At 46.3% G+C, this 26,143-nt stretch overlaps 1 protein-coding gene across 4 annotated transcripts in view; it reads right to left on the bottom strand.

Annotated features, from left to right (window-relative positions):
• ERG (ETS transcription factor ERG) overlaps positions 1 to 26,143 on the bottom strand; it is a 263,037-nt gene that overhangs the window by 33,522 nt on the left and 203,372 nt on the right. For all 4 annotated transcript variants that reach the window (XM_066370185.1, XM_066370186.1, XM_066370183.1 and 1 more), the window contains 2 exons: positions 25,604 to 25,821; positions 6,469 to 6,620 (listed from right to left, as the gene is read on the bottom strand). In XM_066370185.1, the coding sequence (XP_066226282.1) occupies positions 6,469 to 6,620; positions 25,604 to 25,821 (370 nt within the window). The remainder of the gene's footprint in view (positions 1 to 6,468; positions 6,621 to 25,603; positions 25,822 to 26,143) is intronic.

The raw sequence follows: 26,143 nt of genomic DNA, 5'->3' as shown, positions 1-26,143 counted from the left end.
AGCTTAACTTTCTCATGTTTAAAGGAAGAGGCTTATGATAGCATCTGTCAACTTGACTGGGTCACGGGACACCCAGATATTTGGTTAATCATTATTTCTGGGTGTGTCTGCAAGGGTGTTACCAGACGAGATTAGCATTTAAATTGGTGGCCTGAGAAAGCAGATAGCCCTCCCCTGTGTGGGTGGGCATCCACTGACCCTGTGGGGGAGTTGGGGCTGATTAGAACAAAGAGGTAGAAAGAGGGAGGATCTTCAGTTCCCTGGCTTTCATGCCTTACAGCTGGGACTGAAATCTACACCATCAGCTCTCCTCAGTCTCCAGTTTGCTGATGGCACATTGTGTATTTCCAGACTGCTCAGCCTCCACAATCCCATGAGCCAATTTCTCATAATAGATAGATGATAGATACATAGATACATAGATAGATAGATAGATAGATAGATAGATAGATAGATAGATAGACAGATAGATAGATATTAGAGAGAAAGCTCTGTTTCTGAGCCTCTTTCAACTCCAACTCCTGTGACCATGATTCCCACTAACTAAATCTGGATAACGAATAGCTCTATAAATGCCCATTTACTAACCTGTGCTTGCTGCTCTGTCTGGTGATTAAGAATGTAAAAGACATCCTCACCGGCCCACAAAGCTTACAACCTAAGAGAGCAGACAGGCTTATAATAACGAGCTCTAATAAGCCTAAAATATCATGTGTTGGCCATCTGGGCTTGCTCAGAGAGCATATTCTTCTATTACCTGCCATTCACCTGTTTCCCAAGCCCAGCCTGGAGATGCCATATTTAGAAATGGTCATGTGAAAGTGGCATGATCCCTCTGCCAGTGTAAAAACTCAGAATCCTGACTTTACAAGAACTGGACCAACAAAGACTCACACTGGGCACACGGTCTGTGTGCATGGAGCTGTCCTCTAACATAATTCACTCTGTGCAGGGAGGATGTCACAAGAGTTAGGCTGGTGAAACCCGGAGCTGCAACTGTGGCAGGACGGTGGTCACGCCTGCAGCCTCAGCAGGCTCCCAGCGTCAAGTCCAGGGATTGTTCTCTGCGGAAAACATTGCCTTCCCTGTGACACTTCTTTTTGAAAACGGGAATTATTTCCCCAAATGACTCCTTTTATTTGGGCTCCCAGGAGACTCCACACCACACTGGAAGCCTAGCTACAGCATCGTGGCCACGCCTGCGGTCTGAATGGCTGCGTTCTCCTTCATGTGAGCTGGGCTTTCCATGGATGTTTTAATCACCTTAGAGCTGACCCCTAATTTCTATCTGAATGGTAGTCCGGTTCACATGCTCATTAGCAGCTTACTTCACAAGGCATCTCAATGCCTTCATGGATTTAAAAGGCATATTCATGTTTAAGTAAGGCTATAGATGCAGTACAGAATATAATTTGAAACAATATGTCGTAATAAAAGAATTGGTAGGATGTAAGAGGAGCAATTAAGTTGCCAAAAGATCAAGGATGGCTTCCCAGACAGGGTGGCCTCCAGAGAGGCACTGAAGAAAGGGAAGGGTTTGCTTGCATAGCAAGGAGGCAGGGCATCTGTTAGAGGAGACAGCATGGACGGAGACACTGAGTAGTGATAGTGCAGCGTATGAACAGAGCGATATGGCTGTTCTGTGGGCAGGAAGTGGCATAGGAATGTGGCGGAGGCCGCAAAGGGATTTAGGAGTCAGATCTGGAAGGGCGCAGAGGAAGCCTTTCTTGACCAGTTTTGTTTACATTCATCTCACTCTCCAGAGGTCTCGAGCACTTGTCTGTCCTTGGAACTCAGAATCACACCCTCTCTTGTCATGAGTTACTTTGTGTGGACAGGTCTTATCTACTTCTGACAGGGTCTGGTCACTTCCTGTGTGACTAGTATGAATGACAAGTACCCATGAATACTTCTTGACTTGAAGAGAAGTTACCCAGCATGGGGGGTCTGAGTAAGACATAATGCAAGTAGTTTCCACCATGTGTGTTTGGGGCTAAGGAAAGGGAGTTTTAAGTTGCTTAAAAACTTTTATTCTTGGTGACTGGAAAAAGTAAGTACCGAATGAGTGAATGAATGAATGAAAACAGTAAAGCAGTGAACAGATGAACGGGGCAACTCCTTATCTCCAAGACTTCTGATTACCATGCATGCTTGCATTCAAGGCAGATATCAAGAAAATACGAGTCGAATCTTTGAAAACCTAACGCTTCAAAACCCATTTTAGGGAATAAAAACAGAGGGGGGGAAATCTTTCAAAATGATGCAAGCTGCTAAAACCAGAGGTCCTGTTGCATTGTGGTCAGCATTTTGCAACTTTTAGAAGAGTGGATGAAGACTGTGCCTTCCTCTTTGTGAGCCTCTGGGCACACTGTCAGTACCTACAGAATAAGGTGACTGCCAGCGGTATGCCTGGCACAGGCAGGACAGCATCTCTGCTGGCCGGTGCTTCATGAGACCCGAAGCTGATGTCCTTTAGAACATATTAGTTTTGTTGCATAATGGGGACCCATTGTTTCTAAACACTGACCTATAGTAGATAGATAGATCAATAGGCAAACAGGTTGAAAGTACAAATGTGATTTATTGTCTAACTACACTGCTCACAAAAATAAGGGAATCAGAATGCATAGATACTCCAGTACTTTCAGCCTTTTGTATAGGGCATTTTCACCAATGAAATAAAAGTTGGCTTTGCATCTCATTTGCATAACCAAACAACTTTCTCTGATTTGTCGTTTGCTTTTCTGATGTTTTTGTTTAATAAAAAAGAAATCAAATGCTTCTTTTTTTTTATCACTTCATATTAATTTTGAAACATCCCCTAATTTTTGTAAGCAGTATAGTACACTTTGAAAGGGAGAGGCACAATTGAACCACGTTGCCAAGACAACAGCCAGGGCTTTTCCAGAATGCCTGGTGACTATTTGGAGCTTTTCTCACAATTTCCCTGTGATCTTCCTATAACAAACCAAGGGACCCATTCTTCTCTGGACTCAGAAGGAATAGTTGAGCTCTCTCTCCCACATTAGTTTCCTTATTTTATAGACACTGAGTCATGTGCCCCCTTCACGCTGCCCACTGACACATGGGAGCCAAGTAACACCCACTCTTTGCAACTGCACCGGATTTAGAAGTTTGCATTTATACATATACAGATATAAAGCCTCCTCTTGGTGTCACTGTGTCTGCTCCCACTTTAGCCCTGCTCTCTATCCTTTTCAAATTGATTTTATCTGTTCTTCTGTGTACACTGTGTGAGCTTTCTTAATTCTGTTCTGCAATAAGGAGGCAGAAAAATATATTAAACAAAGGAATATATATGTATTCACTGGGGATATTTTATGAGTTTCTTTATTGCTTTTGAATGAAAGATCATATCCAAATCAGGGACTTTGAGAAGCGAGAAATCCAAGTACAAGAACCCATCTGAGCACAGACAAGCCCCCAGGTTCTGCTTTTCGCCACTCAGTGTAACCCATCAAGTTTCTGGTCAGTGTAGAGCAGGACCGAGCAGGACCGTTTTGAGGTGTAGGACACGACCATCTTTTTGTGGTTGATTGATGGTACGAATACTTAAAAATAATAATTTTTTCAGCTATCATTCTGATTTGCACTCCTGAATGTTAATCAAGACATCTAACTAGTAGAAACTCTAAGAACCATTAGGAACCAGGTCTGAAGAACTCTATCTCTGCAGAGCCCCTGTTGCCCAAAATGTGCCCACAGGAGGCCTGGATCTTGGCACAGGTACAGCAGCTGACAGAGCTGCCCCCGGTCCTGCAACCTCGGCCCCACTGGGGCATGATCGGGATGGTGCAGTGCAGCCGTGTGCAAGTGTGAACACGTTCTCCTGTGTGTCTGTGTATCAGCACACATACAAGAAACTTGACCAGTAACTGAAAGGCACAACTTGCAAAATCAGCCACAGTTAACTCTCTTACAAACATCATTAACTGAATAACTGCCTGCCTCTGTGTGAAGCAACCTAAGGCGGGAGCAGCTGAAACAGGACTTTCTTCAGGCGCCAAAACCAACCTTTGCACAAACGCTGACACTGAGCCAATCTGCATGGCAGTTCCTCCACCCAACCACCCACCCGGCCCCAGACCAGCACCTACTGTGGACCAGAAAGTGTGCACGCTGACTTGATTACATGGCTCTTCACCACTTCTCCATGTGACTCCCCTCCTGTTTTCTAAACATTTTACTCAACACAGAAAGCTAAAGTCTGGCCCAACTGGAAGGGATATTTACGACATCAATGCACACTGATGGCATGATAGAACCACAACCTCACTGATGAGAGAATGTAAGTGGCCCCCGGCATTACCTCGTGGGTCTGGGATTCCGTGAGGAACCAGGACAAGAATTTCCTCAGGCTGATTCTCTCCTCTTAGGAAACTAAAGACTCTGCTCAGCCTAAATGGAAGAAACTGCACTCTTAAGGAGAACAGCAAAGTGTGAGAGGGCTTGGGCCGGAGTCCTCTGGGTTTCCACCTCATCCTGTTCACAGCAGCCATGCCCCGCCACATGTCCCCAAGTATACCCTTGGTCTCAAGCTTTCTGAGATGCCAGACATCCAGAATGGGCCCCTTGGATTTTCATATCTATATTACGCTCTGTCCCCACCATTCAAAAGGAAATGCTTCTTATAAAGCCCCGTGACAGTGACCCATCTTGGGTATGTACCTCAGTTGCCATGATCAAACCAAATATATGGCTTCTATGTAAATGTTGACTGTGTCTCCACAAACATCGGAAGCCGTTCTGTCCCCCTCATAAGGCACAGGTGAGGCTTCATCTCCACAGTGACCTACAAAAGCCTTACAAGGTGCTTCAAGATCAGGGTCAGCAACATAGGATGATCCTTTTCATACCCAAATGGATTGAATCAGCTTCATGTGGTTTTCTAGAAGCTGCACAGTGACAGTCTTACAGAGAACCCAGACATGAATTCAAGTCAGGTGCTTTGCCAAGTACTCTGCGCCCTCATCTCTCCTGCTTGGAAGGTGATAGAATTCTACTGGGCATGGGCTTATGCAGAATCAGGGGCAGGTGTCATACCATGGAGAGGATTTGAACCTGCTTGCCATCACCCTCCCCCGATGAAGGGATGGGCAAGTTCACACAAACTTCACCCAAGAATCTTTTTTATGACCACGGTCTCAAAGAATAACCGATGCACGCAGCCCAGTGGCTGGGCTTCCTTCCATCATTCTTCCCTTAGTTCATATTCACTGAGCACCTGCTACCTGCGGGCACTGCCTGAACCAGGAAATGGGAGACTTTGTGGGGCCAACACTCTACGGAGGAAGGACAATAATAAGCAAACGTTCACATAAATGTAGGCTGTATGGAGAAATGTGAATGAATGCAATAAAGGAACATAGGGCAGGCAGGGGACTGAGAGTCACTGAGTATAGAGGGGAGTGATCCCAGATGGGGTGGTCAGGAAGGGCCTCTGTGAGAAGGTGTCTGTGCAGAGCCCACGGAAGGATGGGAACACCTGGAAGCAAGGCTTTCAAGCTGGGCTGCCAGCAAGTTCAAGCTGCTAAGTCAGACAGCGGGGTGACAAGATGACTGGAATGAGTAATGGGAAGAGTCCACAGGGGCTGCTACAGGGAGCTGAGATTTAATCTGACACCTAAAGGGAGAGAAGGTAGGATTCCGGAGGATCTGTTCTAACTCTGACTTGGCCTCTGATAAGCTGTTTGCCCTGGTTATGTTAGTTGGCCTCTTGGATCTTCCTTTCCCTCATGGGGAAATTGTGATAAGAATCCCTGTTTCCCAGGACTACAGGAGAGACTGTCTCTGAGCCGCTTTACACAAATACCCAAAATGGGGCAAGGCTCCCTGGGTAGTACAGCTGGCGTTGTTGTCATGACATCTTCAGTTTTACGGCAACATTTCCTCTCAGGACCTTTAAGTTCTTTGTCCTATTACCTTAGGTTTTGCTAAATAAATAAGTCCCCAGCATTTTCCTCAAACTCGAGTTAGTTACTGCTTTCAGCTGGGTTTACAATTAATTCCATGGCAAAGAATTATTCTGGGTCTCAGAACCTGTATGACTGACCAGTGACCGCTGGGAGTTTAGATTCTAAATACAAGCACTATACTACTCCCAACGTTTTATCTTTCCAGATAAGAAAAAATTAAAAAAAAAAACCAACAAGGCTACCATCTATTATGGATAGCACTTCATAAAAGATATTTAACACCAAATAATCTCAGAGAAAGGGCAGTTCCTGCCTCTACGTCACTTTTCATGGTCTCTCTCTCTCTCTGTCTCTCTGTCACTCACACACACTCACACACACACACACGGGCACACACACCAGTGCACATTTCACCGCAGGTGATCACACTTCTACTGGCTTCCACGTACAATCACTGCTTGAGACAGCGGAGGGTGACGGACACCACAGGTTGGAAGAGACTGCTCAGTGACACCTCAGAGAGGCAGCTGACCTGCTGGGACGATGACTCTGCGCTCGTTCGTGGTCATGTTTGGGGGTGGCATGTGCTTCTCCTCCATGTAGCTGCCGTAGTTCATCCCGACGGTGTCCGGACTGCCCACCATCTTCCCGCCTTTTGCCACGCTGCATTCATCAGGGGAGTTTCTGGAGAAGAAAAAAGAAGGTCCTCCATTACTGTGGTAACTGAAAAACATCTGGCCCTGGTCTTTCTGCAACAAGAGAGGAGCAAGGGAGGTGAGCTGGAGGAGATGGAGGGAGGAAGGAGGAGAGAGAGGTGACAGAGGCAAACACATTGCCTACTAGGGACTGAATGGATGTCCTCCATTGTCCATATGGTGAAGTCTTAACCCCCAATGTGAAGGTGTTTGAAGATGACGCCCTTTGTAGATAATTAATTTTAGATAAAGTTTTGAGGGTGAGGCCGACATATTGGAATAGTGTGTCCTTATACGAAGGGGAAAGATGAGAGAGGTCTCTGTCTCTGCTACGTGAGGACACAGGGAGAAGTGAACCCTCTGCACCGCAAGGAGAGGGCTCTCACCAGACACCAGCCCAACAGGCACCTTGATCTTGGCCTTTCAGGGTCCAGAGCTATGAGAAAGCAATGCCTGCTGTTTCAGCCCTGGTCTACGACATTTTGTTATGGCCGCCTGAGCCATCGGCGACAGTGCCCAGGCTCAGTCACAGCACAGAGCAGGCATGTGGGGAGCAAAGCTGCCACCTGGCTTCTATTTCTTCAGCCAGATCCTCCTGAAACTGTCATGTCAAAACTCCATCTGTGACAACTGATTGGAAACACGTGCAGAAAACAGTGAACTGCCGTTTGTTCTCACTGCGCGACAGGAAACAGGCCACGCATGCAGATGCCGGGAGGCGACACGGGGCGCACTCAGCAAGGCAGATCTTACAACGACGTTCCTCTTTTTCAAAACCTCTGGATGAAATCCTTGTGTGGAATCTCAGTCCTGCAGCCATCTTTACTTAGGGAACTCTGAGACTCACCAAGTCCCAAGCTTGGGGGCCAGCAGGCAGGCAGAGGAGGGGGTGGGCTGGCACCCAGGACGGTGGTCGAGAGCCGAGTACAGCAGCCCTCTGGAACCTTGGGATGGGATGGGAGTGTGCAACAGCTGTGCGGATTGCAGAAAGGACCCAACTGCTGGCCCCTGGGGAATAGTTCACAGGGCTGCTATTAAGAAGGCAGCCACACTGACTGGTGTGAGGTGATATCTCATTGTCAATGTGGCTGCCTTCTTAATTTTCGCCCTAAAACAAAACAACAAATAAGTGCTGGTGAGGATGCGGAGAAAAAGGAACCCTCCTGCACTGCTGGTGGGAATGCAGACTGGTGCAGCCACTGTGGAAAACAGTACGGAGATTCCTCAAAAAATTAAAAAATTTTGACCCAGCCATCTCACTTTTAGGAATATACCCCAAGAACACCAAATCACTGATTTAAAACAAGAAATGTACCCCCATGTTTATGGCAGCATTGTTTACAATAGTCAAGATCTGGAAGCAGCCCAAGTGTCCGTCAGTGGACGAGTGGATTAAAAAGCTATGGTACAGCCTGACCAGGCAGTGGTGCAGTGGATAGAGCATTGGACTGGTATGCAGAGGACCCAGGTTCGAGACCCCGAGGTCACCAGCTTGAGCGCAGGCTCATCTGGTTTGAGCAAAGCTCGCCAGCTTGGACCTAAGGTCGCTGGCTCAAGCAAGGGGTTACTCGGTCTGCTGAAGGCCCGCGGTCAAGGCACATATGAGAAAGCAAGCAATGAACAACTAAGGTGTCGCAATGAAAAACTGATGATTGATGCTTCTCATCTCTCTCCGTTCCTGTTTGTCCCTATCTATCCCCATCTCTGACTCTCTCTCTGTCTCTGTAAAAAAAAAAAAAAAAAAAAAAAAAAGAGCTATGGTACATATACACAATGGAATACTATGGGGCCATGAAAAAGATGGAAATCTTACCTTTTGCATTTCTGCAACAATGTGGAGGGACCTGGAATCTATTATGTTAAGAGAAATAAGCCAGGCAGAGAAAGAAAAATATCATGACCTTTTTGAGGAATCCAATGAATGTGAACTGAGGAACGGAACAGAGACAGAGGCGGGATCAAAGGGACCAGAGGGAAAGTGAACAGAGGGAAAGGGGATGAGAGGATGGGATAAAGTTGGAGGGAAGGGAGGAAGGCGTTGCGGGGAGGGGGGCAAGGGGCATGCTCAGGGGAACATGGGGGTGATGTATTCGGGGGGACACTAGAATCTATGTAAACACAATAAATTAAAATCAATAAAATTAAATTAAAAAAGAAAAGAAGGCAGCCATAACCATTAGAATAGAGACAAACCTGCCTTTCTAGAAAAAAACAAAGCAAAACAGGGCTGCATTTTTTGTTTGCTTATTTTTGTTTATTTGTTTTTGAGATTCAGAAGTTACAGGACATGGTAATATCACATCTCATAAGGAAACTCCAAATAGAAAATCCAGCTTAACCAGGAAACAAAAAAATATGTTAAAACCTTCTTAGGTGTTTACGTCACAGATATTTAACCCATGATCACTGGCAGAGGGGCCTTGATATTCAGGTGATATCTTCTAAGGTGGATTTCTAGAACTTGCCTCTAAAGCTCTATCCTACACATGATTTCTCATTATCTTGGGAATCAACGAGTCTCCATGGGATTTTATTCATTTATTTTTAATGTTTATTTACTGATTTTAGTGAGAGAGGAAGGGACTGAGAAACAGGGATGGGAACCTGTTCCTGTACCTGCTCCTGTCTGTGTCCTGCTCCTGTCTGTGTCCTGCTCCTGTCTGTGTCCTGCTCAGGGACAAAACCAGCCAGCTCTGCACTTCGGGACGATGTTCTAACCAACTGAGCCATCCAGCCAGGGCTCCATGGGATTCTAGACTGCCATCCCAATGTCAGTGGCCCTGAGGGTTGTGGGTCTTCTCCATACTTTGTTAGTAAGAGCTCTGTAGCCACCTTGCAAAATCATGGAACTATATGTAGGCCTGGAATGGACTTGACCTTCAAGTCTGAGAAGATCACAACCAATCCAAGGCAGGAGGGCACTATCTGGGTGGAACAACGCTAAGGTGGGATGGAGAAGGTCATTCCAGATCCAAAGGCCATAGCAAGGGTGTGGATAGCAAGGGCAGAGCAGGGCTGCAAGGCTCTGGAGAGAATTCATTCTGCATCTGGGAACTTTGAAAATATAGATTTGTTCTTGGCATCACTTGCTCACACGTCTGGTGCTGATGGGGACAGCTGAGCGCTGACCAGGCATGAGGAATAGTATACATCCGTGGATGGAGGGTCCAGACCTAAGGTTCAACTGCGGGTCTGGAAATTCATAGCCCTGCCTCATGGCATCCCCACAGCTGTACCAACATGAAGGAAATGTAAAAATAATAATGGTCTGAGTTCCCATGGAGCAGATCCTCTAAATTTCCAATGCTGCCTACACATGCATTATTTCCTCCTGATGAAAGTTTTCCTGGCTTCAGACATTTATCTCTAAACGACCCATCCTAATATCAAAACACTGAGTGTCTTCACTTGAGCCTTAGTTTCCTATCCATTTGGAAAATTCCATCAGTTGTGTGGAGTGTATGTTTTGGTCTATTTGCCTCAAGGAGAAAAACTTACTAAGGGAGAGAGTGACAGAGGTTTGATTCTTTAGGACAGGGACTAAAAGCAACTCAGGTGAGGAGTGTAACTCAAGCAACAACTATCAAGTCTCGATGAGAGCTGTTCAGATTCCTGCATTCACTCATTCCTTTATTTGGCACCTGCTGTATACCAGGCAACCTAAGTTCTTTCTTCTCCAGCAAGGCAGTCAACAACCTAAAACACTAAAGGTCAAAGCAATGTAGAGAATTCTAGAAATCAGGGACTTCAGGAGTGATGGATGGATGGACCCTTCAGACCAAGTCTTTTATTTTCTTCTAATTCTTAACAGTTTAATGTCCATCTCTGAGGACAGGTGCTGAAGGCATGGATCATGATAGTTTTCCTATGGTATTAAAACAGATCCCCATAAAATCCAGAGATATGATGTGCTATTAAATTGCATTGTCAAGAGCTTTCTGCAGCTATGGGCAAGTATTTACAGCCAGAATGATTTTAGCACATTTCCTTTGTTTTCATGTGATAACCACAAGACATAACTCATATCCTTAAGTTTTCCCAACCTAGCTTCTACTGTAGAAACAGACCATCAGACCCTAACTGTGAAAGCTGCACTTTCAGGACAATGAAAAAAAATAGTATTTTTTCCACTGTATTTTGTTTTCGCTTCAGAGGAAGATAGAATGGAACTAAGATTTTGATTATTTCAAATAGTTTTTGTCATAAGTCTAAGAGAACAATAAACCCAGAGCAGGAAGAAGGTCACCTATAGGGTCACATGCTGGACTCAAAGTAGGTATTCAACAAATGTCGGTTAAAGGAGCCCAAAGTGTTCTATTCTCACTTTTTTTTTAAGTGAGAGGAAAGGAGATAGAGAAACGGACTCCCACAGGTGCCCTGACCTGGATCCACCCAGCAACCCCTGTCTGGGACTGATGCAACTGAGCTATTTTTAGCACCTGAGGCTGACACTTGGACCATCCCAGCTGTCTTCAGCATCTAGGGCTGACACTCGGACCAATCAAGCCACTGGCTGTGAGAGGGGAAGAGAGAGAGTGAGAGAAGAAGGAGAGGTTAAGGGAGAGAAGCAGATGGTCGCTTCTCCTGTGTGTCCTGATCAGGAATCCAACCTGGGATGTCCATATGCCAGGCCGATGCTCTATCCACTGCACCAACTGGCCAGGGCCTTATTCTCACTTTTCAGTCATTCCTCCTTGTTTTCACTCTTGGAAATCTCAGCAGCAAAAGAAGAGTATCTATGGTGCAGGCCCTGGTCTGAGAGATTACCTGTCCACAGGTGAGGCTCCTCTGCGTTTTCTGGAGGTGTATACAGGAGACAAGGGGCATGGTCCAGGTCTCAGAGCCAGGGGGGAGGCAGAACTGTGACTAGAGACTGGACAGGCTGAACTTACTGTCCCTGCTTAGCCCCTGCACATAATGCTTGCAGCAAGCGAAGGTAAGACAATGCCCCTTAAAAGGTAAAATACACCATAATCTTAGAAAAACATCAAGAGCGCTCTGACCTACATGTCATTCTGCCTCATGCGCTGTAGCCCACACACCATTCCCATTCCAGGATGCAATTGAACCCGAGGGACTGCTCACCCCTGGCATGGCAGGTGGGAGACAGAGCCAAGACATGTACAAGAAGACAGAAAGCAAAGAGGCAATTCCTGGAGAAGAAAACTTCCTCAGGGGCATCCATCAGGCAATGCTTTAAGAAAAATGGAAGCTTAGCGTGATTTAGAGGACTGAGAGTACACAGTCAAAAGCCTCCCAATAAATACATTTTCAGCTCTTCGCCCAGGTGTGGTAAGAAAGGATCCACACTGCGGAAGCCTGCCCCCTTGCCCCTTGCTGCCGGCACTGGATACACTGCCATTGTGTGCCTGAGGAGTTCAAGTCATGGGGACATTCCCACAAACGGCTGGGCCTTCCTGCACCAGGCCCTGCCTAGGAGGGGGGATCAGACGTTCTCTACTCTGACATCATCAGGGTTTGGACACTTAATGCACTGCTTTAGAAATGCACACAGCAGAGAGCATTCCTTTAAGTATTGTACTCTTAGTATTCCTATAGAGTGTTTTCTAGCAGCTTCTGTGAAAATTCAGAAGCAATTTCTTAGGTGCTTGCTAAATGGAAAATCATTTGGTGTCTATGAAATGCCTCCATCTTACTGTGTGGGACATAAATTTCTTTATTGTCAACAAGTGTGGTTCAAGATATTTCTCTCAGACTCTTTTAAGAGCTGACAAAAGTTACTATGCAAATCAAAACCATAATGAGCTATCACTTCACACCTACCAGGGTGGCTATTATCTCAAAACAAATGGTAACAAGTGTTGGCGAGGATGCAAGGAAATAGAAGCCCCTGCGATACTGATACTGCTGCTGGGAACCCACATCAGTCCAGTGGCAACAGAAACAGCCTGAAGGGCTGTTTTTAAAAAGAATAACCATGTGATCCAGCAATCCCACTTAGGTATGCTTATCCCAAATAACCAAAACCAAGGTTTCTAGGATATTAGTACTCCTATGTTAATTACAGTACTATTCACATTAGTCAAAATATAGAAACTGCCTACATGTCCAATGATGAATGAATGGATCAAGAAAATGGGGCATATACATAAAAGGGAATATTAGCCTACTTGAAAGAAGGAAGTTCTACAATATATGATAAGATAAATGAACCTGGAGGATATTATGCTAAGTGCAATAAGCCAGTCACAAAAAGACAAATACTGTGTGATTCCTCTTCTACACAATATCTAAAATAGTCTAATTCAGAGAATCAAACTGGAAGGGGGTTGCAGGGGGCTGATGAGGGAGAAATGGATGGCATTCTAATCAATAAACATAACGTTTCAGTCCAGCAAGATGACAAGGTTATCGAGATCTGCTCACAACACTATCTTTGGGCAACCCTCATACACACTTAAAACTTTGTTGGGGTAGATCTCACGTTCCATGTTCCTACTGCAAGAAAATAAATAAAAAATTATCATGTCTTAACCATAGTCTCTGATTTATGTTTTCTGGCCTGGGTCCTATGTGCATCCCGCAAAACTAGTCTTGACCGGTGCACACACAATGTGGTGTCCGTGAGAGGGGCAGGAGCAGGGAAGACAGCTGCTCCTCCCTGCTCAGAGAAGGAGAAATTCCACAATGGGGTGGCCCCAAGAAGGAAGGCTGGTTCCGAATGACGTTCTTGAGGTCATAGGACAACTGGGGCACCAAAAAGTTGGGTGTATCACTCAACAACATCCTTGGGGCCATATAACTTTTGGGGGTTAGCCTCTGTATTAGTCCCATAGACTTCTGTGGCATATGGGCATCAGTGTGGTCACTCTAGAGAATACGGAAATATGGTAGTATTGAAAGACCCCTCAACCTTCATGGTGAAAATACTGGTGTGTTGGTGCCCTTCTTCTGATAACTGGAGACCCATGTCCCATTAAGAGTCTTGCTGAACCTCAATGAACTAATCACTCTTATGCAGAATTTGGAAAATTAAGTTCAGGTGAGTTGAGAACGTGACCATTGACTTAAAATAGTCTATATTTTGAATACACAGTAAAAGAACATGATGAAGAATATCAAATACATTGAAAAAGTTTGCTAAATATAAACTAAGGTGAGAGATCAGATACATTGGCAAGCCCAGCTGGGTTACAGAATCAGCTGGAAGAAACCCCATCCCTCAGCCCCTAGGCAGGACCCTCCCAAAGCTTTGGCGTGGATGAACCAGTGTTAAGCCATGTTAACATTCTTTTTTAAAAGAAGAATATCCCATCCTTTTCCTCTGCAGCTCCACTGTCATATTTCTGTGCACATGTGGTGGCTTTGAACGTATTTTATTTCCCTACCCCTCCCTCAAACTATGTAAAGTTTCAGTGGACCATAAAAAATGCATACAAAAAAATGCATACAAAACAGAATGATCGCCTAACATAAAGCCATAAACGAGAATGAAGCCTGACCAGGTGGTGGCGCAGTGGATAGAGCGTAGGACTGGGATGCAGAGGACCCAGGTTCGAGACCCCGAGGTCACCAGCTTGAGCGCGGGCTCATCTGGTTTGAGCAAAAGCCCACCAGCTTGAACCCAAGGTCGCTGGCTCCAGCAAGGGGTTACTCGGTCTGCTGAAGGCCTGTGGTCAAGGCACATATGAGAAAGCAATCAATGAACAACTAAGGTGTTGCAACGCACAATGAAAAACTAATGATTGAAGCTTCTCATCTCTCTCCGTTCCTGTCTGTCTGTCCCTGTCTATCCCTCTCTCTGACTCACTCTCTGTCTCTGTAAAAAACAAACAAACAGGCCCTGGCCGGTTGGCTCAGCGGTAGAGCGTCGGCCTAGCGTGCGGAGGACCCGGGTTCGATTCCCGGCCAGGGCACACAGGAGAAGCGCCCATTTGCTTCTCCACCCCTCCGCCGCACTTTCCTCTCTGTCTCTCTCTTCCCCTCCCACAGCCACCAAGGCTCCATTGGAGCAAAGATGGCCCGGGCGCTGGGGATGGCTCTGTGGCCTCTGCCCCAGGCGCTAGAGTGGCTCTGGTCGCAATATGGCGACGCCCAGGATGGGCAGAGCATCGCCCCCTGGTGGGCAGAGCGTCGCCCCATGGTGGGCGTGCCGGGTGGATCCCGGTCGGGCGCATGCGGGAGTCTGTCTGACTGTCTCTCCCCGTTTCCAGCTTCAGAAAAATGAAAAAAAAAAAAAAATAAATAAATAAATAAATAAGAAAAAAAAATTTCTTTAAAAAAAAAAAAAAGTGAATGAAGCATATGGGCAGCAAATTCATTGATCAAGAGACAAAATCAGCCCGTGGAATAAGCTCACTGTTTATAGTCGCCAACAGTAGGGCATCAACGTATCTCTGGGCTTCCTACCAGCCAAAGCGAAAAAGGCAGCACAGCTCCTGTTACAACACAAGGAATCAAAAAGATAAACACAAAACAGTTATTCAGCAGAAGCCAAGCTCTTCCTGGGCTGAGAGAGAGGAGTTTCTCTCATGGCTTCTACTGAAAAGAACAACGACCTGTTCTTTTCAGTAGATGCAGCGACCAACACCCTTGCTGGCATTCCACCGCAGATCTAAGGACATTCCACACAGGGGCGAGGTGGGGAGCTGGTGACAGAGCCAGGTGCTCCTAGCACACAGCTCCCAGCGGCTCCAGTTGTCCTCAACCAGCCCTCATACATGCAGTTTCTCGCTGTTTGAAAAGAATTGGCCAACCAATGAGATCAGTAGAGAAAAGTAAAAAAAAAAAAAAAAAAAAAAAAAAATAGTTTTTTTTAAATGAAAAGATCTTGAGAGATGGAATGCTATATATATGCACAACCTTCCAATCTCTATGTTTTATATTCAGATTTGCCTCCGAGAGCTCCAAATGTACGATGGGAAAACACGTGTTCATAGACCTATGTGGTCTGTCTGTCTTCCATCCCATATTTGACTCGTGCTAGGGATGGCTCCAAACTCTTCTTACATGTTTACGTTATAATAAACGGGTGGGTAAAGGATTTTAAATGCTGCCTTGCATTTGAGTTTGCTGTTATTCTTTCCATCAACACCGCTGCTCCATGAGGTCAAGACCTACAGCGGGGACATTACAGGTAAAGTGCAGAGAGGTTGATACAGGTCATGCCCAAGGTCACATGACCAGCAGTGGAGGAGCTGGGATTTGAGCCTAGGCAACCGGGGTCCTGAGTCCAAATACTAGACCAACACATGATAGGGTACCCACCCAGTAACTCCACAGAAGCAGTCCTTTCCACAGACATAAAGCATTATTGAAGGGACCGTCAGAAGACTTGGGGCAGTCTTCACCATGGAGTATTTTAAAAAGAAACTCCTGGGAGTGGCCCTTGAAGACAGCCATGGAGAAGGTACGGATATGAGCTCAACAGGGGCAGACATGTGCAGACAAGGGCAGAGTCCCGGGAGATGCAATGTTTATTTGGATACACATATGAATACTGGTGGGTCCAGTTAAAAACAGTTCAGAGTTTGGTCTCCTCAATTTACAGTTGAATGTCACGTGCTCCTCCCCATAACTTCCTTGAGGGCTCAGACTGGTGCATGCTCTGCACAGATGCTGGGCCAGCATCCATGAGTGTCGGAGGAAGTCAGAGACATGCCCACGCTGAGAGGGCAGTGGTAACAAGCCTGGCTCAGGTTGCAGGCCTAAGAAAAGATAGCACTGAGGACCAGGACCAAAGCTGGACCCCAGAGAAAGTAGTCAATCTGATTTTTTTAAAGATTAAGTGGAACACAGGGCCAAAACAAAAGCTTCCTGTAGTTGTTTCCCATAAGACCTTCTCTTATTTTTTGAAAAGGAGTAATGTGCTCGTAAAAATTTTACTGAGAAATCAAAACTAGGGCTTTGGTTTCTGAAAAACAAAATAAACTTGGCCTCTGATGTTGGTTTCTCTCACATCAGAATCTACTGAGAGCGGGGCAGACTCCATCAATGACACAGACATGGCCACGAGCTGGACAAGAATGGAGGCTCATCCCTGCACTGTCATTTGTGGTCCTCATTTATCTAAGAACATCACGGAAGGTGGCCCTGAGCTCGCTAGCCACAGTGAATCAGCGATTCACCCTCAGTAGAGAACAGTTAGCATGGCACTCAGGCCTTACAGAAAGGCCAAGGCAGTCAACATCAAATTTAACTGCTTCTGGTGGGTAGAGGCAGACCCACTATCCTCTAGAACAGTGGTCCCCAACCTTTTTTGGGCCACGGACCGGTTTAATGTCAGAAAATATTTTCACGGACTGGCCTTTAGGGTGGGACGGATAAATGTATCACGTGATCGAGACAAGCATCAAGAGTGAGTCTTAGACGGATGTAACAGGAGGGAATCTGGTCATTTTTTAAAAATAAAACATCGTTCAGACTTAAATATAAATAAAATGGAAATAATGTAAGTTATTTATTCTTTCTCTGTGGACCAGTACCAAATGGCCCATGGACTGGTATCGGTCTGTGGCCTGGGGGTTGGGGACCACTGCTCTAGAAAATCCGCCCATCCTCCTTCTGTTTCTGGATTCCCCCTGCCCTTGGAGACAGTTCTCCATGGCCTTGCTCTCCACCCAATGCTGATGTGTGGGGGGGAGCTTTATTCCAGAGTGATCTTCCCCAAACACAAATCCACATCGGCCGCACGACATGGAGCCCTTCCTGTGGCACCTGTGGGTATATCCGCACGCCCTAGACTCTTCTTGGCCATCTGGCCTGGGGCTTCTCATTTTGTTTTTCATTTAACAACTATTTAGAGCAGTGGTTCTCAAAGTGTGCGCCAGGGTGCACTGGTGCACCCTAGAAGATTTCCAGGTGCTCCCTATGGTATTCCAGAGAAATGTGTGCCTGTTGGGGACCGAAAAACCAACAGGGACTTTGGAGTTTAGATTTTTGGGGGACAGAGGTGTGGGGAATTGGCTGTAAGCTGACAGTCTGCCCAACCCTCCACCTCACTTGCCTGACTAGGTTGCAAAAGGCTGTTAATCTGTGGTGCTGGATTGTTTACACTACCCCCCATGTTCCCCAGAAAGACTGGAGGCAAGTTTCTTCTATCCTTTGTTTGGTGTAAAGTTAAGATGATATGTATGGTGGGGGTTTTCTGCACTCAGCACAATTAAGAGTAAAAAGAGAGGAATTCGTCAATGTATTGATGAGGAAATGAGAATTTGCCTTTCAAATCGATGCCCAAATATTGAAAAAATTGCTAGGACACATCAGGCTTATATCTCTCATAAACACAAGAATGAAAAAACTTAACACATTAGTGCCAGGACCAGCCGAATTTACTAAATCTTACTAAGAATGTATGTGTGTGTATATATATATATATATATATAACTTTTTTGTTTTTTTTATTTTTTAACTCTTTTTTATTAATTCTAAAAGCATAACTCAAAAAATGTAACAAAAATGTTTTTTAATGTCAGAAAATAAATTTAATTTTGTTGTATTTATTTCATTTAATTACCATAAAAGCATTCTTGGACTTTGTATTTTTTTCTTTAATATTTGACATAATTATTATAACATATTTCTCAGAAATTTGTATATAGTATGCCTACAATTATTTGTAGGATTTTAAATGCACCCCAACTTCAAAACGTTTGAGAACCACTGAAATTAGAGGGTAGGTCTCAATGCCAGGCACTGTCCCAGGTGCTGGGGGCAGGACTGCCCTTCTTGTCGTAGTGCCTGTAGTTGCATAGCTAAAGCCCCTCCCCCCAACTCCCCACACTCGGCCCCAAGCACCCCAATCCACAACACCTCCTACTCTTATGTGGGTAAGCAAGCTCATGTGGACTCCCAGGCCGTCTCCAGCTCCTTGCTGTTCATTCGAATGTCACTGTCTTCACAACTGTTCTTTAGTTGATTAGGTGGTTTCAAGTGCCACAGCTACAGGGGAGCAATGCATAGTCAATGCGTCTCTAACCTGGGAGCCCCGGGAGGTCAGTTCCACGAGAGGACTCACCAAGGAGGCCGGCCGGGCAGGTGTGCCAGGCCTGTCCAGTCTCAAACCAGAACACAAATCCCCTTCTCACGTGGTCTTCTCCCTAAGAATCCTGAAAGCACAGGATCCTAATCGACTGAACAAACTCTTGATCAAGTTTTATAGCATGAATTGAGGTAAGTCACCACAAAAGGTATTTTTAGGAGCCGAGACAAGGAGGGGATTGTCTGGAGAGCTCTGGGGTAATTTGTGGGTCTGTTTTATTTCTGAATCAGAGGCAATGGAAAAGCTGCTTCAGGCCCCGTGGCCCGGGCGGCGGGTGGGGCTCAGCAGTGATTCATGCAGAACTCAGGGCGCGGGCTGAAACTGTAGACGCTTGTCTTTGCAGCTGAGTGTTACTCTTGCCCTTACTAAATATTCTCTCCCACACCTGGGATCTCAGCCGCTTCCCACCAGCCCCGCCCCCTCCCCCCTTCTCCAAAGCAGCTGAAGACAAAATTAATTAAAACGTCGCCACCAACTCACCGACAGTGAGCTCTTTGTCCCCAAAAGGGATTGGAAGTTTCCCTGGGAAACTCACATTATTTAAGTACATGTTTATCTATTTCTCTGCACAACTGAAAATGGGTATTATTAGCAAGACTCTCCAACATTTAGACCTTGAAGCTTGGGGGTGAATGCACCCTTTTGGGATTCATCATTTGGAAATAAAAAGTTCTAGAGAACAAGCTTTCTACAAATAGTTACATGGTAAAGATAAGATAGGACATCTTGTGTATCTTATGAGTTTGTTTGTTTGTTGGTTGGTTGGTTGGTTTTTGCTCGAAACACTTTAATTCCTCAGAAAGGAAAAACTTAAGCCCAATAGTCATTATGGTGCTTCGGGGTTTTATTTTCATAACAGGCTATGTAAATTCTGGTTAACCAAAATGATTTCCCGTGAGAGATAAAAAAAAATGCCCAAGGTGTCCCCCGGTGCCCGCTGTCCATGTCCACAGTGACCCTACAGAATTCACTGCGTCCCAGTGAAGAACTCAACTCCTGGGTTCTTCTCCTGCAACACGGTGCCCATCATTCGGCATCCAAAGAGAAAGCAAAGAGGTACAGACAGAGAGCCTCCACCTTCTTTCCTCGCATCACCTGGAGTGAGGCTCCCCCGGTCCCTGTCTCAGGTCTGCAGCCCAAGGAACCCACATGTATAAAGACACGCGGCCCCTTCCAGGTCAAACACGCTATACTCACTGACCTCACAGCCACGCTGTGGAAAATCCACTCGTTTGCAAGCCTCTAGCCCTGTGCCACCCACAGCTTGGAAGGTGGCCGAGCTCTGCTAGGAGATTGGTCATGCCAATGCGATTCAGAACCCTGAGGCAGGAAGGAGCAAATACGATCACAGCTGTGAACTTCACTGTCCTAAAGTAATACATAAAGACTTAATAGAAAATGTAAGAAAAATATACATGAAGCCAAATCTCATTTGAGTCACAGTAGAAGGCAGGGAGTGGGACAGGTCCCAGTGAACCCCTTTCAAACGGCAAACTCCGAGAGTTGCACGCAAAATAGGAGAACCAGTTATGAGAGGACCTGCAGCCAAGAGTCTGCTCTGTCAGCAGAAGTTGGGCAAACCACCTTCCCGACACAATGACAGATAGGGTGCTAGAACAGCCACCACCCTAAAACTGAGAATTTTTTTTTTTAATTTCAGCCCCACGAGTATTTAAGGAGCCACTGATGCACTCAGACTATGGGTCACTTCACATCATCTTCAAGAGGTGGTTTTTGTTTGGAGATACCTCGTGCAGATAATGTGAAGGTGAGAGCAGGTGTTGACCTGCTGTAATAAAATAAAATTTACTTTCACAGGTCAACGTTTTATATGTGTCACATGCACAAAAATTCAAAACAGTGTTTGGATTTGATGCCTCTTGAGAGGCATATTGCCTGTCCACTAGCTGGAGAAAACCAGCTATCCCTATTGACACAGAAAAGATTCCCAGCTTTAGGAAAAGCCCCCAGGGAGGGAGGAGGGGCACAGGCCTGTGGCCAAATGGCCTATGACAGGTGGAGTTGAGCAAGTACAAGATCTTTTGGAAACTCAATGGTCTGGTCTCCATCTGTAAAATGGGTATAGTCATAATGCTGTCTCATAGATCTAATGAGGAAACTGAATGTTAGGTTGTATGTAACAAATCATGTGTTGTAGAAATGCTGTTTAACGTTACTCCTCGCAGATTCTTTTTTTCCTGCCCAGATGGTGGGAGTCATACCCTCTTCCCCACTATGGCTAGGCCCTGAATGTCCCTCTGTCCTTGTACTTGTCATGGGATGTCACAGACTCTTTTTCACTTTTGCTGGATCATGAGCTTCTCTTAGCCCATCTTCACAGCAGCTAGCCCAGTACACAACACAGAGGAAACATCAAACCCACGTTGGTTTGACACAGGGTTTCTCAGCCTTGACACTACTGACATTTGGGACCAGATCACTCTTTGGAGGGGTGATGTTGCCCTGAGCACTGTAGAATGTTGAGTATCACCCATGGCCTCCAACCACTAGATGCCAGGATTCCCACCTCTCCCCTCCACCCCGTTTGTGACAATAATATCTGCAGATATTGCCTAATGTCCCCTAGAGGCACACTCATTGTGGTTGAAAAGCACTGGTTTAATTAATTAAGATCCTCTGAACTCAGGCAAGGAGGCAAGAGCCCCTCTCATTTGCTTGGTGTTTATTACAGCAATGTGCACATCCCTGGGGTCAGAGTCGCACATAGATGGGTCTGGGTTCCAATCTCAGGAAGATTCCCAGTTGTGGCATGTCCACACCTCATTTGGGGCATATCCCTCAAACCTTGGGCTCATCTTTTCACTTCTTTCTTCATCATTCTACAGGTCCAACCCATTATCAAATCACATGGTTCTACTTTTAAAATATATCCAGAATGGAAACAACCCTCCCCACCCCTCCAGCACTGCCATCATCACGCAGTCCTCACCATCGCTTACCCCAATTCCCACAAGGGTCTCTAGGGGTCTCAGCTTCGGTGCAGGAGCCGGGGGTGTGGTGTGTCTTTCTATAGCTGAGTAATATCACATCCCTCCAGGATTCTCCTACCTCACTCAGAGTAAAGGTTACACTTCCTTAGTGGCCCCACAATCTCTCAATTCATCTCCAATTATTCTCCTTGGTCACTAAACATCAGCTGCAACTGTCCTCCAACATTACAAGCTGACCTCAGGACCTTTGCACCCACCACTCCCTTTGCCTGGAGTATTCTGTTGCTTAACCATGAGGTCTTTACTCTCACTGCCTTTGGGGCTTTACTCAAGTGTCACTTTCTCAGGGATGATGTTCTCAAGTCACCTTATCTAGGGCTGCCATCTCCTTTCCTGCTTTTCCCCCCTCCTTAACCTTTATCACTATCAGTCTTGCTAACATTTTAGTTATCTAATTCAATGGCTGTTTTGACCACGAGAAATCAGATTTAGTGAGGTTGAATGTTTTTTCTATGTATGTTTTATGAATGTATGCCAAGTGCCTAGAGCAGTGACTGCACAGAGTAGGTGCTCAATAAATACTTGTATGAATGAATGACTCCCTGCATAAACAGTGTGTCTGATAACAAGATGGACCAATTAGGTAACCCTCTTTTCTATCATCTCCGTCACACGATAGGTGGCATCCTTTTAAAATATTATATCAAGCCCTGGCCGGTTGGCTCAGTGGTAGAACGTCAGCCTGGCGTGCAGGAGTCCCAGGTTCGATTCCGGCCAGGGCACACAGGAGAAGCGCCCATCTGCTTCTGCACCCCTCCCCCTCTCCTGCCTCTCTGTCTCTCTCTTCCCCTCCTGCAGCCAAGGCTCCATTGGAGCCAGGTTGGCCCGGGTGCTGAGGATGGCTCCATGGCCTCTGCCTCAGGTGCTAGGATGGCTCTGGTTCCAACAGAGCAATGCCCCAGATGGGCAGAGCATCGCCCCCTAGTGGGCATGCCGGGTGGATCCCAGTCAGGTGCGTGTGGGAGTCTGTCTGACTACCTCCCCGTTTCCAACTTCAGAAAAATACAAAAATATATATATATTATATCAAAAGCATATTGCTATCTAACTAGAGGCTGGAGTTATTCATACTACACCATGACTCTCCTTCCCAGACCCCACAGAGGCAAGACTCAGTAACACCATCTCTCACCACACGGGCTCATCCAGGCAAAGTCCTGGGGTGTGAGACTGGGGAGGCAGACAGACATCCTGGGAACGAGCCCTCGTTTCCGCCTGGCCTGTTCACTCTGCAGACCACCTTCACTCCCTGACTTGGAGTACTCATGTGTATCTCCCTGGATCCTACAACAGAGCGGTGGTTCTGAGACTAGTGAGCTTTGGGACACCCTCCCCCCAACAAAGGGCTCGTGAAGTCACAGAGTCTCCTCTCGTACAACAGGGGCCTGAGGACCTGCATCTCTCACAGGCTCCCAGGTGGTGCCAATGACGTGGTTCTGGGACCTCTCAGAATTCTATGGGGCCTGAGAGAGCAGGGTATTAAAGTTTCCATGGTTCCCTTGCATGGACACTGTCCAGTTGCTCCAAAAACGACTTCATTTCCCAGGAAAGAGACCCTCCACTGAGCCCACCCATCTTTGCACCCACTTGAGAGAGGACCACCAAAGACCCTCCCAGGGTCTGGGCTGAGGGACGTGGAAGATGCTGCCCGGGGGACTGTGCCTTTCCTGGGGACCAAAGCCCCTTGGCCTGGCTCAGGGTGGCCCCGAACCCCTGCTCTGAATCCCTGTGGTGACCCCTCAGGGCGGGTGGGCAGCGGGCATTGGCGACTGCAGGCGGGCACAGGCCCACATCAAAGGAAGCGGAGTGTGCACTCTCCCGTGAGATGGCGGGCTCCTGCCCCTTCTCCTCTCCCTCCCTCTTTTAATTCTAGAATAGCACAGGGAGAACTAGAGCAAGTTTTGTTTCTGTGACACTGTTCTCTCCTCCTCCCTGAGTCTTCTCTCTGAGGCTTGCTAGCTCTAGTCCAGTGCTCCTCGAGCTGGCCCTAGGCCAGCCTCGGAAACAAGGCCAGGGCATGCACACTGCTGTTGGCCGCTGGACAGCATCCCAGTGCCCTGTGCCCAACTGTGGCCTCTCTCATTCTCTCTCTCTCTCTCTCTCTCTCTCTCTCTCACACACACACACACACACACACACACCACTGTAGTTCCTGTAGGTAGAAATGAGCGTTCGAAGAAGAAAGCTTCAGACATGCCTCTTAGTGTCCCCACCATGACTCTCCCGGTGAGCATGGAATCACTCGACATCACCACAAACAGAACCCGTTTGATGACCCCAGGCTTATCTGCATGATTACTCTTCTCCATCAACTGCTGCACACTTCACAACATGGTTACACTCCGTTCTTCTGAACCTCAGAAATACAGGGCAGGGCAATGGTGGGTCTACAGTTGTTCATGTGGAAACATCACACAACAGCTATTAACAATACAAGAACCAACTCTGTTTTGCATACACACAATTGTTAGCCTACTTTTACCCCACCCTGTGCATATAGTTAATGATTGGTGGGAACACTCCAACGGGTGGATAGGACTGACCTGGAAGATATTTACACATAAAATAACAATTACCTGGGACTCTGGTATCCTGGAGCCTAGGATGGCATTTTCTACCAGGGAACTTTCAGAAGTTTGGGAATTGATCTTTTGATGAGGTCCCAGATGGAATGGTCTCAGCTTGAATTCCACATAAAGTACCCATGTTACAGGAATGTTTAACATCAGGGGATCATGCCCAAATTCAAGAAGAAACCAGCTACAGGAATGAACTGATTTCTCAGTGAATTGGGGCATCTCCCCTCTCCCTTTTTGCCACATCCAGCATCATTGTCGACATTCTCTCTTAAGTACTGTGACTTAGGCACCTTCATCAACACCACACCAGAAGCTAACACAATGGTTTCTACCACTTATAAAAACAGATTTAGCATTAAAATATGTGTGTGGCAAAAAGGGCCTATCATAGCTGCAACAAAGCGGAAAAAGCCCTGGGGGTAGAGTTAAACACCCTTGGTTTGAATCCCAATTCTGAGTACTGCAAAGTGGTGATCTTGAGTTAGCCAGAAAAAGCCTGAGCCTTGGGTTCTTCATCAATCCAATGAGGACATACACCCCTTACAGGGCTGCTTAGAGGATGAACAAGACATCGGGTGTAAAAGGACTTTGTACGTCAGGAAGCACTAGAAAGTGTAAGCTGTTCTTGCAGCTCTATGCCAGATCATGCAACATCTTAAAAAGCTACCCTTTCTTTGTCCTGAGATTTTTATATTCTTCTTCCTGAATATATGTGGGATATGATATCATAATTGAAACCAACTTTACTTTTCAAAACTACATCCGATGAAATGCTTTTGAGAGCCAAGGATCATGCTGCATTTGATAATACATTCTATCTGACAGCAGAGGAAAGTTAATGATCATGGGCGATAGGAGAGCACAGTTTTAAGTGTAAGTAAAGATGAGAAGAAGCAGCGACAGAGGAGGGGACAGAGGAGCGAAGAGGGGTGGGTTGGTGGGTGGGGGTGAAGGACATATGACGAAGAAGATCCATTAACAAAGGCACATGGCTTGGACATACGCTACACTGCCTGGCCACTAGCTGACACTCTCCCTCTATAAAAACATAAGACAGCATTATTTTCCAGACAATAAAAACCTCAGAGATGAATTCTGCCACATGTGTGCATGCGCTCCCTTACCCCCCTTCTCACAGAACTCTCACGCCTGGAAAACTGAATTGAACACCACATCTTCAAAGCAAGTTCTTGGTTAATATACTACCGGTTTTACAAACTCAATGCAAAATTATAAGAGAACACATTTTCTCAGCACTGACCCATGTCACCATCCAATGGCTTTACTTCCTGCAAGAATCTTTGAGAAGCATGACTGACGTCCACTTGGCCTTTACAAGGGGTGGGAACCCCAGGAGAACAAGAATCAGCGGTCTCCTTACCTTGAGCCGTTCACCTGGTTAGGGTTACATTCCATCTTGATGGTGACCCTGGCTGGGGGTTGAGACAGCCAGTCCTGCTGAGGGACGCGTGGGCTCATCTTGGATGTCTGTCCATAGTCACCGGAGGAGGACGCGGTCATGTCCGTCTTCACCAGATGTGGCGTCCCGTAGGCACACTCAAACAATGACTGGTCCTCGCTCACAACCGATAAAGCTTCCTGAATGCCCAAAGAAACACAGGGTCAGAGAGGAGTCACAGACACTCAGAAGGACAGGCATGATTCAAAACAAGTTGCCAACGTCAGAGTCATTTCTCACTGGGACATTTTAGGTGGCTTTACGGTCTACCTTTCAGAAGAAAAAGGTAACTGGTTTTCTTCCTTCCAGACCTTAGGAGTTGAAACCGGCCAGCCCAGGAAAACTTTTACTTGGGTCTCCAAACAGCCTGGGATTGACTGCAGCAGCTCAGAGAATACCCACTTTAATCTCAACTCGAGGAAGTTGAATTTCAAAGGTCTAAGAAGACATCCAATTGCATGT

Source organism: Saccopteryx leptura, chromosome 2, assembly GCF_036850995.1.
Source record: "Saccopteryx leptura isolate mSacLep1 chromosome 2, mSacLep1_pri_phased_curated, whole genome shotgun sequence".
Taxonomy (NCBI): Eukaryota; Metazoa; Chordata; class Mammalia; order Chiroptera; family Emballonuridae; genus Saccopteryx; species Saccopteryx leptura.
The sequence above is the reverse complement of the archived record's forward strand: the minus strand, read 5'-3'. Positions and strand labels throughout refer to the sequence as shown.